This window comes from Microtus pennsylvanicus, chromosome 18 (assembly GCF_037038515.1).
Source record: "Microtus pennsylvanicus isolate mMicPen1 chromosome 18, mMicPen1.hap1, whole genome shotgun sequence".
Classification (NCBI taxonomy): Eukaryota; Metazoa; Chordata; class Mammalia; order Rodentia; family Cricetidae; genus Microtus; species Microtus pennsylvanicus.
In genome coordinates, this window is record NC_134596.1 from 16,349,061 (window position 1) to 16,363,660 (window position 14,600).

General features: G+C 51.8%; 1 protein-coding gene across 1 annotated transcript in view; it reads right to left on the bottom strand.

Moving 5' to 3' along the window:
- Nucleotides 1-1,938: 1,938 nt before the first annotated feature.
- Lrrk1 (leucine rich repeat kinase 1) overlaps nt 1,939-14,600 on the bottom strand; it is a 136,381-nt gene continuing 123,719 nt past the window's right edge. Inside the window, exons 28-34 of the mRNA XM_075952355.1 lie at nt 13,827-14,021; nt 12,849-13,000; nt 10,822-10,939; nt 9,560-9,676; nt 6,121-6,962; nt 5,609-5,710; nt 1,939-3,249 (exon numbers count right to left, since the gene is read on the bottom strand). Of these exons, the coding sequence (XP_075808470.1) occupies nt 3,072-3,249; nt 5,609-5,710; nt 6,121-6,962; nt 9,560-9,676; nt 10,822-10,939; nt 12,849-13,000; nt 13,827-14,021 (1,704 nt within the window). The 3' untranslated portion in view covers nt 1,939-3,071. The remainder of the gene's footprint in view (nt 3,250-5,608; nt 5,711-6,120; nt 6,963-9,559; nt 9,677-10,821; nt 10,940-12,848; nt 13,001-13,826; nt 14,022-14,600) is intronic.

Genomic DNA, 14,600 nt, shown 5'->3' on the forward strand with positions numbered 1-14,600 from the left:
CCAGGGGCGATCTGTGATGAGCCTGCTTCTGTGCAGATCCACATATACCGCAATATCCCGTGCCTAAGAGACGCTCCTAGGTCACGGCACACACAAAACTGCGCTAGACTTTCCCCATGTGCCTTCTGTTTCTTTGGCCATGTTTTTGTTTCCTGCTCCCAGGAGCTGCACTGGACAACTGCAATCACGTGCTGGGTCTGTGGGGTGGGGGTGGAGACAGACTGGGCACGCCCTTCTTCCTGGTGCTCCAGCCACGCCAGCTGTGACCAGCTCCTTCTCCACTGGGTCTTGGCGCATTAAGCTCTCTTAGGTGGGACCCTGAGATCTCACACAAATGCCCTTTCTCAGGCAGCACGGTCCGCTCCGGGCCTCCCCCAGCCCCAGTCATTAGCTGCTGGATGTTACAGCTCAGAGGGGAAAGGTTTCCTGGCTGTTGGAAGCCAGGCGATACCTACATCTCAGAAAGGAACTATACCCTGGCTGTTGGAAGCCAGGCGATACCTACATCTCAGAAAGGAACTATACCCTGGCTGTTGAGAATCAGACGATGCCTACAGCTCAGAAGGGAAATATACCCTGGCTGTTGGGAATCAGGTGATGCCCACAGCTCAGAAGGGAAATGTATCCCGGCTGTTGGCAATCAGGCTATGCCTACGGCTCTGATACTTCTTACAGGTAACACCTGGCTTCTGACCATCAGGATACCGTTTCCTCCAGAGCTGCAACACTTGCAGCTGGGTTCCTGAATTTTCCTCTCTAGCTCTTTATTTTGTTTATGTGTTCACTGTCACCCCTGCCCTCTTGAGCAGAGGCCCCAGCAGCAGAGTACCTCGTTTGGGTGACTGCCACTGTGTCCTGCCTAATACCTAGCAAGAGTTCGAGAATCACGGCTGATCCTTTGAGGGTAACAAACTGTAACTTGAGGGTGACAAAAGTCCTCTTATCGTGTTGAGGGGCTGTGTTTCTTTATGCCACCCGCCTGTGCAGGGCATTCATCTTCTTTCCAATTGTGTTTTCTTTTATTGATGAATACGAATTTTGCAAAAAAAGATAAGGGAACTGCTCATCTTTCAATTGGGTTATAAATACATTTTTAAAAATCAAATTTATTAATTTTGTAGTGTGTGTGTGTGTGTGTGTGTATACACAAGTGTGTACGAGTGTGTAGAGGTCAGAAGATGACTTGTTGGAGTTGGTTCTCTTTCTACCATGTGGATCCAGGGGACTGAACTTAGGTTTACAGTCTTGACAGCATGCTTCCTGACCCGACAAGCCATCTCATCAGCCCTGTGAATTTTTAAATTTCATTTATTTATTTTCTTCCAGCTGTTGTTTACCTTTGGTGTGGATCACTTTCTTTCTAGGTTTCTAACTCTTCTTTAGCCAAGTTCATGAGCCGTTTCTCCCATGTTCCCGGGAGTAACGTGAAACTCCCGTCCCCAGCTCCCCCATGACTGTGAGGCTTCATTAGTACTGCATCCGGGCAGAAGATGGGATGTAAAGGTGGGCCGGGTCTGTGAAGCAGAGGAGGCTGGCTATCTACACAGCTGCCTCAGCAAGTGACACAGCGAGCAGGCGCCACGCAGACAGGACCAGTTTGTGTCTCGAGATCTAAGTAGGCAGTTTGGGGACACTGGGAGAGAACGGTGACCCCCACAGCTCACTTTAGGGATCAGCGTGGGAAGCAGCGATGAGGTATGAGCAGGCTCAAAGCCTTGATCCTCAAGGATTTAGGACCTGACTCGCAATAGGAAGTGGGAAACTGGCTTCTACAGGGCTGGGGCTGACAGAGGAGCATCTGCCCGCCCGTGGAGAGCTACAGGGCAGCTGGGAACACCCAACAGTGCTCAGAAGGGTGGCCCAGGTCTACCCTGGGCAGGAAGGAGACCTGGGAAGGGTAGAGTCCATCTTGCATTCATGAGACAGAGGCTGCGTTTTCATTCTAGGTCTGTTTATTTTTAGATAACAGGAGCCACACCCCAGCGAATCTGAAGTTTGGTTTTTATAATTTAATTCTAGAAAAGGTTCAATAACATTAGCCAAGTACAACCTCACATTTGAGTTCTAGGTTAAACAGCCTCCGAGGGCACCGCTTGGCGAAGCTGTGGGGGTGTGTACACACGCGTGCACAGAATTTATAAAATGTTCCCCGTTGTGTCCGTACACCCCGCTAACAATTTCACTTTTCATCTTCTGCTGTCCGTGCCGGCCGTAAATGTTTGGCAAATACATAATTCAGTATGAGTCCCATACGATGGGGTTTCACAACCAGGCCTAACCGCTGAGATATTACTTAATTTGTTAAAGTGATAAACAAGATTATGATGTGCAAACAAACACGGCTTGGGCTCCAGCCAAGTTTATTTTACCAGGCTATAAACACAGGCCCTTTCTCCAGGCCTGCTGATTGGGTTTCTCCTTCTTTTGTCGGGGGAGAAGAATGTAAAGGGGGGTGGGGGGAGCAGGAGCCCTCTCACTGGGCTTTCCGCCTGTGACTCTTGAAGGAACCCATTCATCCCCACTATTGGGCAATGCTGCCTGCCCAGGGTCCTTCTGGGGTTTCCCACACAGAGCCCCTGCCAAGCAGGAGATTCGATCTCAGCTTGACCAGGCTGGGCCCCATGCTCCAGGGACTCAGAGCCTTGTGAAACAGGCTGAGAGCTTGGGGTCTTTGGGGAAGGAGGGCCAGGGTCACAGCCCTCCTCCAACCTTGCCCTGAACTGCTCCCCAACCAAGAGTCTTTAGTGTAATTCCATCTGAGGCCCGGCGATAAAAATGGACAGGCCTTTTCATTATGCCAGGAAGGCCTGGAACAGGGTCGCTCTCTTCAGCTCCTGGAAGCCCATGGAAGAGGCAAGAGAAGGCCTCTCTCAACCAGACCCTTGGGCTGGTAACTCTCCCCATAGAACCTGAGAACTCCCAAACCACCAGTAGCTACTAGCTTCTCAGCACTTCTTAGCACAGGGTTAGCAAAGAACCCGTTTGTCTTCGGTGCCCTTGGAGGGCTGTAGCCGAGGGGTCAGGTAGCGGCTTGGACCTGCTGGCTCCACGCGGAGGCCCTTCCACAGGCATTACCTTCTCTTGCGTGTACACGCCTCCAGCCGGCCCAGCTCCTCATAGGACTGGTAGAAGATGTCGAACTCCCTGGCGCCCCAGCCCCTCCAGACAGCCAGGCACCACTCCGTGTTTTCATTCGCAAAGCCGCACACTACCGTGTCCTTTGCCACCACCGCTGCATCCACCAGGACCCTGCAGAGAGATAGGGTCTGAGTACGCCCACGGGAGTCCTCACTAGGCCAGGGAGGGCTCTCTCTCTTCATGTGTGTTTTTGAAAGGGGTGGAGTTACTAAGAGGGTGTCGTAAACAGCTCCATCTGGCTCTGGAATGTACGTAAAGGGTCCAGTTCTTCCTCGTGGTCTGACCTATGTGTAAGTCCGGATCTCTTGCCTCCATCTTTGGAGGCCCTGTCCCTGCGCCCACCAAACCTTGACCCCTCCCCAGAGGATGGTCAAGACAGCCTGCCAAAATCTTAACCACTCCCCCAGTCTATTTAAACTGCTCCCCCAGAAAGTTTCCTCATGGTCTCTTTCCTCTCCCCCTCGTGGTTGCGTTTGCAGCTTCCCGGTTCCTCCTTGGGACCACCTGAGAGCGCAGGAATCTCATTAAACCTGTATATTTTTTTTAATTTGGCTTATTGTGATTTGGCTTGATTGGGATTTTTGCGTTAGCAGAGAGCTCGCTTTAGGAAAATTCCTAACACTACGGGCCGAGGTTTTATAATGTCCCACAAAAGGCCAAGGGTATCAATTCACATTATAAGCATTGGCTGTAAGAGAATAACCCCCTGGAAGGCCACTGACCAAGCCAAGCATAGCAGGAGTCACCAGGCCTCTCTTCGGAATTGTAGTGTCTAGAATAAACCACCAACTACTAGTGTTTAAGAATGACCTGCGAAGGTCAGAGAGACGGCTCACTGGGTAAAGGGCTGGCCTCCCTCTGAAGCAAGTTTGCTGACTTGATTTCAATCCCTGGAACTCATCTAAAACGGGTGGGAACCAAGCCCCACAAAGTTGTCCTCTGACCTCTGCATGCACACTGTGACACATTGTACCCCACAATGAAAAAGTCAGAGAGGCCCACGTGTGCAATTACACTTGCTAGTGTCCTTGTTGCAGCACCCCTCCCCCCCAGGCCATTTTGTCCCCACATACTTAGCAAATTCAGAGACATAGCTTGGACAGAAAACCTGCTACCTCAAAGTCATCCCTGCTTCTGTTGTTTTGAGGTTGTGGACTGTTTTGTTTTATTTTTATTTTTTTATGGTCTTTGGGTGCACAACGTGTTTCCTCTCAGACCACAATGGATGACTCCCTGTAACCCACTTGCTCTGGTGTCTCCGTGGGGCTGGCAGACCATCTCTGGGTAGAGTTGTACCTCCTCCCCCCATGCCCAGTGAGTGAGCCCCACTGCACACCAAGATGTCTAGAATCTCGGATCCTTCCTTGCTTTTTCAGCTGGCCAACTTGGGTCTTTCTCCTTCTAGTGAATGTGCCTGACTCTTGATAAAACCTGCCTCTGTTGGGGGGGAGGGTGGTGACTAGAAAAAGCTACCAGGTACTCTCAGAGTAGCATGCCAAGACCTGACCTGGGCTCTGAAGACCTATGGGTTTCCAGAAGCCCAACTTGGGAGCTGGGAACCACTTTGGCACAAAGCTTCCTTTGACCCGGTCAGTCAGGGATCGGGAGCAAAGACTGGTCTGGTTTCCAGAACTGCTCATAGATTAGATCCACTGCCCCAGGACTCACTGAGAAATCTCAGTGCTGGCAGGCAAGGGACTGGAAGTTCCACGAGTGACTGATGGCTTGTTCTGCTTTGGGCAGGATGGTTCTATGCGATGATATTAAAGATGAATAAAGACCCTTCCCCGAGATGAGTGACAGCCTGTGTTGCCAGCAGGTCTCCTTGTGATGTGAAATACGCCACAGTGCATGCATGTCTGAATTCAGGACTTTTTGTGGGGATCTTCAGGGTGAAGGATAAACAGGAACTCTGGCTAACACCAGGCTTCCAGGCCCCTGGCCTTGAAGGCTGTGTCCTGAACTGGCATCCAACCCAGATGTCCTCATGGCAGGGACTGGTATGTCTCCTGGTGTTAGTACAGAGACACTCTCAGGTTAGCAGAGTGGGTGTCTCCTGGCCCTGTCTGCCTCTTCATGGGCTGCTGGGTCCCCTGCAGGGATTTCCTGTTTGGCAGGAAGGACACCGAGTCATTTGGAGGGACCATCATTTCAAATACAGGGGACTCTGGCCCTCGAGACACACCTTTGGCAAGGTACTTGATCCGCAGTACCCTGCCGCCTCAGAAATAGATACCCTTGGGCAAGTAGCTGATGCTCTACTCAGCTGTCATGCTGAGCCCCAGGAGCTGCCTGGAGGACACCACCTGGCTTCCGTTTTGCCTCCTGGCTACCCTGGTGAATCAACACGCTTCTCTGTGAGAACACAGGGGCAGCAGGACAGCTGTGCTATCTAGTGGACATGTTAGCGAGCTCTGGGGTTCCCCACGCCCCTCTCCTGGTTCCTACAGAGTGCTTCTCAGAGTCTTACCCATGTGAAGTCAGCTCTCGTGCTTTTAAGACAGCAAGGACTCTGCCCCGCTGGGCACCTGAATTCTTCTCCAGGCCAATAACGATGATATCGCCGCCATGCCTAAGAAAAGAAAGCCAAGAAGGGGACAAGTTTGTTCAGGAAGCTGCACTCCAGTGGGTCTAGGACCAGTATGCGGGTAGATGCGGAACCTGAAGGTTTGTGAAGGGAGTGAGTGCGTGAGAGTGGGGGCAGCGTGGCACAGGAAAGGACCTGCTATAGGAAACCCGCACATACTTCCTGTTTTGTGGCACCTAGGATTTTCTGATGGGCAAATGAGCTTCTGCATGAACATTCTTGGTTTTTCTGGGAGATTACTCCCAGTTCTAAAAGCGAATGGCAAAGCCTTCTTGGGAGAACTGTCTGGACGGATTTGGGAATCTTTTAAGAAATCATGGGTTCCACTCACCACAGCCCCAAAACAAGAACCCTGGACAGCTCAGAAATGGCACCCGCACATCAGAAAAACTTACCTGGGGACCCAAATGAGGTCTTTGACAGCCAGGACCTTCACAGCCTGCAGGTGTTGGCTGAACGTCTCCCCATCCATGGGAGCCAGGTCAGGCTCAGATCTGTCAGAGGTGACAGTGGGCCTGTTTGGGTCTTCATAATCAGCAGAGAAAGGCACGCTGGAATAGCTGGTCAGGGAGCTGGGCAGACTGGAAGGGGACCTGGGGTCTCGGTGGGGTGGGGATGAGGAATAGGAGGACATTGAGCAGTAATCGGTGAGGGAGTCCTGGTGGCTCAGGATCTGCATGCCCAGTTCCTCGCTGTACATGATGCTCATATCTGCAATGCACTCTTCCTCAGGCTCCTTCGAGGCGATTATGTGACTGCCTGGGGCTTCTGGGACGGACGGTTGCACAGGAAACGTGTCCCTGAGAGGACTGGGGTCCCCGCAGAAGTACCGGGCACATAACTGGTAGGTGGCCGAATGGTACATCACTAAGGAATTGGCCTTGTCGTCTAGGCACCAGACCACCTCCTCCCCGCTGCAGTCCGAGCTGCATACAAGCGATGCGACCGAGGAAGGGGCTGCATAGGGCTCCAGCCGCCGGCTGATGTCCAGGACTGTACAGTCAATGATGAGCAGGCCAGGCCCATTGCTGTACCAGACCTCAGACCCACTGTTGACCACCTCCATCGCTCTCACTGGGTAGGGATTCTGCCGTGCGTCTTCGTCCGGGATACAGAACTTGGACCTGTTGGCTGTGTGTGAACACAAGTAGGAACAGCTTTCTTTTGGGGTGCCCCGGACCACAGGAAACACAGCCACCAGTCCATCAGCGAGGCCGGCCAGCACCAGAAAGGAGTTCTGTGGGGGAAGGGACAGAGACACATGAAGCTCTTTCATGTCATACGTTCTGGGAGGAGAAGCCACAGGCTCTAGACTCGTCTCCATATATGCCTCAAGTGGGCGTATGGTGTCCCTTAATGCCCCAATGGGGCATTAAGCCTTTGAAGTCCTGAGGTGCTCAGGAGTCTCAGACCTGTGTCCAGAAAAGATGTATCCTTGCCCCAGCAGAGCTGAGTCCATCCTTGGTGCTGCAAGGCAAGGGATATGCCAGGGAGGAACAGTGTCCACAGTGCTGAGGGCATCCAGCAAGGGTGCTGCCACCTGGGACTGGTCCCTCACTGCATGAGCAGCAGGCGGCTGCTTTTCCTGGACGCCATGAAGGCCTCCCTGAAAGGCAGGCAGAATGTCTTCCCTATCGCAAACAACTTAACAGGACAGCTGTTGCGGGCGTGGGGAACTCTGTTCATTGCCCACCGTAGGTAGAGTGCTACGGATAAGCAGGGGCCAGATCTCTGTGCCCACCGCTGCCACCTTGGCCCTGGACTGGCCTACAAAGGGTTAAGTCTCATTCATCTCTGCAACCCTGGACTCCACTGTTCCCGTTAAGTAGACAACAGGCGTTTCTAGAAGAAACAGCTTCTGACTTACCTCTCCTGCCGAGAAAGAGTCTTGGCTTCATGCACCAGAACACACACACTATGCCTGACACTAGTGGGGACTTGGACTTACCATGAAGCGTGGGTTCCTCTGTAGCTACCCACCAGAGGTCACTAGGCAGAGGTCAAAGTTTCAGGTACAAAGCCAACAGGCTTCCTAGGGCATTTCCCTGAGCAGACAGAGTGCAATGGGGCAGGTAAAGGGGCCATCGATCCAAGTCAGAGTTCAGGACAGACCCCAGCCTTGTTCTGACCAGGAAGAATGGCAGAAAGTCTCTTTGTTGAGAGTCAGTGTGTGTGTGTGTGTGTGTGTGTGTGTGTGTGTGTGTATGTGTGTGTGTAGGGGGCTGGCTGTTCAGAGTAGTGGAGTGAGGGGGCTCTCACTCAACATGCACGGTAGGGAGCCCTAAGAAAGTTTCTCAGAAATCCATCTTCAGGATTTAGGTCAGCAAGGCAGCCAGAGCAAACAGGTCATAAGTCTTACCGGGCCCTGGCTCTACTCGCCAGCGTGGGGAACACCACGTCTGTTGGGATGTGAGCGTGCTTGTGTAAAAGCACACGGGGCTGCCCTGTGTGGCCTCTGCAGGACGACCTCCGCGGGGCCAGGCACCCTGTGCTGGCGGCTCACACAGAGCTGGCTTTATTCTCCCTTCTCAGGCAGTACGTGCACCCTGCCTGGGTCTCCGGCCGTCGGGGGTCCTTCAATAATGCTTTGTGTCCAGTTCTCCCCTGCTCTGGTGCAGGGAGATCCCAGCTGCCAGGCCTGCCCCTGGGGCAATGGCCATAAACAACTCTAAGGTTCAGCTCATATCTATTCTGCATCTCTCCTTTCTCTTTTCTCAAGAAGTGAAACTGGAGCAGCACGGAGAGGAGAGGCCGCAGGTTTGGGAACTATCAGGAAGTCACAGGAACAGTTGCCAAGTGCCCAGCCTAAGACTCTGGGATCCACAGGGTCAGAGATCTATTACTGTGATCACCTCCGTCGCATATAGACTAATGGGAATCACATAAGGATAGTCAGCTCATTTTAAACAGTGGCGTAAGGAAGTGCTCCTTATGCGGGGTGGGGGAGCACTCACTGCATCCATAGGCCCCTCATAGCCTTTCTGAATCCAGGGAGGGCAGCAGAACCTGGGAGACTGGGCAGTACCACACAACTTCTCAGAGGAGGGCTCATGGGTCTAGGTTCCCACAGTTCACCAGGAGGGCTGCTCCTGGATAAGTTTGGGAAGGGAAGGTGAAGCCCCTGCATCTGCTGTTGGATGGAGAAGGCCCAGGGCCAGTACAGTGATGGCCTGGCCAGCTCTAGTAAGACTGGATTGAATTCCTAGACATGATGGAGTTGGCTTAGCCTAGGGATGGGGAGTATACTAATTGGGGGAATTAGGAGGGTGAGGAAGTGGGTCTGCTAGACAATGCTGGGCAATGTCGGACAGTGCTGGGCAGTTCTGGGAAGTTATGAGCAGTTCTGGGCAGTGCTGGGCAGTGCTGGGCAGTTCTGGGCAATGCCAGTCAGTACTGAGCAGTGTTGGGCAGTGCTTGGGCAGTGCTGGGCAGTGTTGGGCAGTGCCGGGCAGTGCTGGGCAGTGCTGAGTCTTTGAGAGGCAGTAATTACAAACAGAAGGGAACTAGCTGCCCTAGTAATCAGGAAAGGCAGTGGTCAAGGCAGGCTGGGGAGAGGCTACTGATACCTCTGTCCAGAGAAACATTTATTCGCTTGCTTCGTCATTCACACCAATGTGAACCCCATCTGAGTCAGGGTTCTGGCAGTTGTTCATGGACAGAAGGCACTCCATAGTTAAAGATGGTCACCTGTGTCTCTAAAGCTGACTGTGACCTGGGCAAGGTGCACCCAGGAAGGTGTGGCTCCACTGTGCCCAGCTCAATCCATTGTCCCCAGCAAGGAGAGCCTCCCACCCAGAGTGACCGAACTGAACATCTCTCTCATTCCCACCTTACCTTTTTAATAACAGGCACGGCCAAGAAGCAAGTGACAACAGCCGGTGTGTCCAGGGCCTGCTGGGGCATGCTTAACGGGCACATGCCTTTAAGACTGTAGATATAGATTTTCTGGTCCTGCAAAAGGAGAAGAGCCCACTGTAAGAGCCAGAGAAGAAAGTGATTGGCATGTCCTATCAGGATGCTTTCAGCCTGGGGAACCCCTCTGCACCTTAGAAAGACAGCATTTTGTTTGGTTATTCATTTCTGGGTTTTGTTGTTTGTTTGAGACAGGGTCTCTTCATGTATCCCTGGCTATCGTAGAACTCCCTCTGTAGACCAGGCTGACCTCAGACTCACAGAGATCCCCCTGCCTCTGCCTACTGAGTGCTGGGATTAAAGGCATGCGCCACCACTGCCCAACAATTTCTGCTTTTTGTAGAAACTCTGAAAAACACAGAACAGTCTGGCAGGAATTGAACTCACAGAAAGTCTTTAGTAATGGGGGTTATAGCATCTCATACGTGTGCCTGTGGTGTGCACGAACATGCCATTATCAAAGTGGGGTCACAATACAGCAACACCGTGCCGTAGGCAGAGCCCTTTCCCTCCCTTTACGATCAATAAGGGATCAACTCCTCGGCCCATTACCTTTTAAGATATTTAGTGAATTTGTTGTCGCTACTAAGAATTACATTGGGATAGGCATTCTTAAAGATCTCTTTGTCTATTCTCTCAGAATAAATTCTTTATTCTTGAGATCTCAGTAGCATGGCTATTTTTGGAGATCTCTTACATGTTTAGCCATACGTTCAAATGTTCATACTTCCAAAGTCCATGTGGATGGACTGCAATGATCATAACCCCAGAGCATGTGATTTGGGGCAATCTTTGGCTTTCCTCGCAAGACAGCTACTTGGGTCTTCCGATGGCTATGGGGCTACAGGTCTTCAGGGATGTGCTTTGCCCTGCCGCACTCATAGTCTGTGGAGGAGACATGGCCCACCACCAACACACCCAGTTTCTCCTGCTGAGTACCCACCTGTCCTCACCACCCTGAATCCTAGCTATGGACTGGTGGCGAACAGGGCAGTAGCACTTCTCCTGGTGACCCACCTCACAGGACTGACGACATTAGGCTAGGTATTTCTCAGGGGCAAGTTGGGGTTACCCGATAGTCAGATTGGCCTGAAAACTTAGCATTTTTTACAAATACGGTCCCCCCTGGGAAGTGTCCCCTTCCAAAGCCTACCCTGACACGGGCCCCGCAGGCTGCTGGTTACCTCGGTGGCTATCCACACTGAGCTCTGGACCTTGAGCTGGCAGCTCAGCTTCATCCCAGCGCACGCCATCCTTTGCACTTCCAGCAGCCCCTTCTCTGTGTTGACCACTGTGTAGTTCCTGTGGTTGGCAACAACGTGTGGTCAGTTCCAGATAGACAGCGGCCACCTCCTTCCCCAGGCTGGGGCAGTGCTCTTAGAGGAGGTGTAATTATGCAAGTATAAAGTCCGTCACAGGCTCCTGATTTAAAGATTTGGTTCTCGGGTACACACTCCTGCTTGTGTCTGAGAGGAAGGGCAAAGCAAACACCCTCAGGACACTGAGGTGAAGGAGGGTGTGTCCCAGCACACACAGGCCAGGTTGGCTCTGGAGTCCCAGTAATATACTCCTAGAAGCCTCTACCAGCTTCCTTGCTTCTCCAGGGTCAATCGGCCATTGGGTGAATGCTGCTCCCCCTGGGTTCTTAGAGACAATGTCTAGATCCTTGGGGTACTTATGGTATTTCTTTGGTTTTGGTTTCTAGTCCTCTCCAATGGACAGAACTGGAAATAGGAGTTTATTTTCCCCCTCTGTCCATGACTCCGTGCTACCAGTCTAAGAGCGTAAGATTCATGCAGACTTCAACCAGACGGACCTTAGGGAAACGGCGGAGTCCATTCCATTGATTCCACCCTACCTGAGTCTCAGGTTGTCTGAGTTTCCTCAGACTGCAACACCTGCAAGTGCTTTCTACTGGGACCACGTGAAGATGATCTACTATTCTAGCCCACGAAGCTCTCACGCCAGCAGGAAGGTAGCATGTGCTAGCCAACCCTGCAGGTCATCACACAAGATCCTGATCCTGTGGGAATTCCAGCCTGGCCAACCCTGCAGGTCATCACACAAGACCCCCATCCCGTGGAGATTCCAGCCTGGCCAACCCTACAGGACATCAAACAAGACCCTGATCCTGTGGGGATTCCGGCCTGGCCAAGCCTACAGGACATCAAACAAGACCCAAATCCCATGGAGATTCCAGCCTGGCCAACCCTGAAGAGGCCATCACACAAGACCCCGATCCCGTGGAGATTCCAGCCCTTACTATACTCTCCTTCTGAAGCGCTTGCCTCTGGGCCTCAGGAATTCTTTTCCTCTCCCAGTGGAACTTTCCTCCACTCTACCTCAGACACCTCGCTCTCTGGTCCAGTAATGCTGCCCGTCAGCTGCCTGCACACCCTTCCCCAGCTCTTTAACCCACTCTACCTTGGATCATTATCTAGCTGGGGACTTTCTTGCTTCTTAGGGTTATTCTGTGTTCTTCCCATTATGATCTCAGGCCTCACGGGTCTTCTCTATAAATGCTCCCTTGAAGGTCCATCAAGTCCTGTTTCCTCTCTCCTTCCTGGATAAACGGTCAGGTTTGTAAGCCACCTTCTGCAGCCTGGGGGCTGGGGTGAGCAGACCCCCGGGAGCATTAGCTATAGCCAGGCTGGTGGTTCCTTCACAGCAGTGGTCTTAATACTGCCCTGCAAACACCCTGGCTCCACAGACCATGGTGGACACTTTGGACTTTCTCTTTTCTTCTGGGACATCTCATCCCCACCCATTCTCAATTCCTTCCCACCACTTCACTGTGAAAAAGAGCTACAGTTAGAAGGGACCGCCTGTGAGTGACCCTTGGGTTCTGGTCTTCTGCTTCCCTTTGGGCCTGGTCCCTTGCTCTCTCATTCCACAGCATTGGCTGTTATACTCGTTCACCTTCAGCATCGTCTAATGTCCTTCCTGCTCACAGTGTGGATAACTTCATCTTGAAGCAACACTCTCCCTGGCACTGGGTTCCTGACGCACTCAAGTCCACCCTTTCTCTACTTCCCTTAGCTTCAAAACTGTGCCCGTGTGAATTTTGTTTCTGCCCTCCTTCTCTCTTGATTGTGCTCTAACCAGGCCTTGGACTCCACTGTCTGCTCAATGGGCATCATAGGCATCATTGCTTTTCTGTTCCCAGGGCCGCCCAAGACATAAGCCGGGAAGGGCAGACCGCAGACATTACCTGGACTCCTCCTTCCCATCCCAGAACACCACAGTGTACTCCTGGCCTTGGGACGAAAAGAAGGCCGACTGCTTCCCACAGGGCAGCATGTACATGAAGGTGGCGAAGGTCGGGTCCTTCATCTGGCTCACGACAGACAGGGCCAGTGGGCGCTGCAGGAGAGAGGTCCCTAGTGAGCACCACTGTGCAGTTTCCCCATGCATTTCCCCTGGCACCAGCAGGGGGATATGAGAATCTTCCCACTCAGGGTTGGCCTAGCACAAGACTGAAAAGGCTTCAGAAACCCCTCCCCCTCCAAAAAAATAAAGGCCCTGAATAGTCTCTGGGTCATCATGGACGCGGTAATAGGTTCAGTTGGTCTGGAGTCAAAGGCCCGTTGTGTCGCATCTTAATCCCAGAGACATCAACTTTTGCCTCAGATTGTATTCATAATGTGTTGCATCAGCTATCTGATTTGATGGACAGGTGCTAAGCTTGAGAATGGGGACCCTTCTGACAAACAAGGCACCGTCTTTAATAATGTAGCAGGGTCCCTGCTTCTCATAAGCAAAGCTTCCAAAGAGATGTGTACCTTCCCCTGTTCTTGCATAGCGAACACATTGCCACAATGGGTCTGATATACAAATTGAGTGATCCTCAAAAAGTTCCAGATTTCAGAGCGTTTTAGAGTGGATTTCTGGATTGGGGATGGTCAACTAACATGTAAATATTCTGAAAATCTGAAAAACTCCAACATTTGAAATACTTCTGGTCCCAAGTACACAAGCTAGGGAGAAGAAGGTACATTTTCCTCAGACAGACATGCAGGCACATGCCTGTGCACACACACCAAGACCGGGAGGTACATTAGCAGAACTAAAGTTCTGTCTAGAAGAGACAGAGAAGATTTCCCAGCGGTCCTTAGGGAGGGTGGGCGAGCAGGCACACACAGCCCCTGCCGCCAGGGAGGAAGGGCCCAGGCTCCACTCTTCCGTGTACCTTCTCTGGCTTGGTGTCCCAGCACTCCATCATGAGCGCCTGGAGTCGATGGAACTGCACTTCCTCGGGCTGCCCCAGAACTGGGCGGATGCCCTTGGACAGCTTCTTGGCAATCTGAAGTTGGTGGTGACCCAGGGCAGGACGCTGTCCTGACAGTAACTCGTATAGAACCATTCCATAGGAGAACATATCTACCTGGGCAGAAAGGCAAGCCAAGTTAGGTCTCCTGCCTGGGCCCAGCAACTTTCGAAAGCTGGGCTGAGGGGGAAGGAACAGAGTAGATAATTGTTAGATAAGGAAATTAGCTTATTAGAAATTAAATCATGAGATAAGAAAATTAAATTATTAGATAACAATCAGATAAGGGAAGCACTGGCTTTCCCACAAAGGGAGACCCTCATCAGTACATCCATCAGTTCATCTCAGTTCATCTGTCCAAGTACCACACCTGTCCTTCTGTCCATCTACCTAGCCATTCATCCTTCCTTCCTTATTTACGTAACTTATTTACGTATCCCCCCCCCCACACACACAGAGAGAGAGAGAGAGAGAGAGAGAGAGAGAGAGAGAGAGAGAGAGAGAGAGAGAGATTGCTAACTACCAGACACCAATTAAGGGCTCCAAAACCAAGACACCAGAAGGCTGTCTGTGAAACTCATTCAAAGGGGAGTGGAGCATCTCCTAGATAGCAACTCCTTTGTTTCTTCACTTTAATTACCATCAAGAGACCCAGCAAGGAAAGAGTTACACAGATCCCCTTAAGCCAGGGAATCA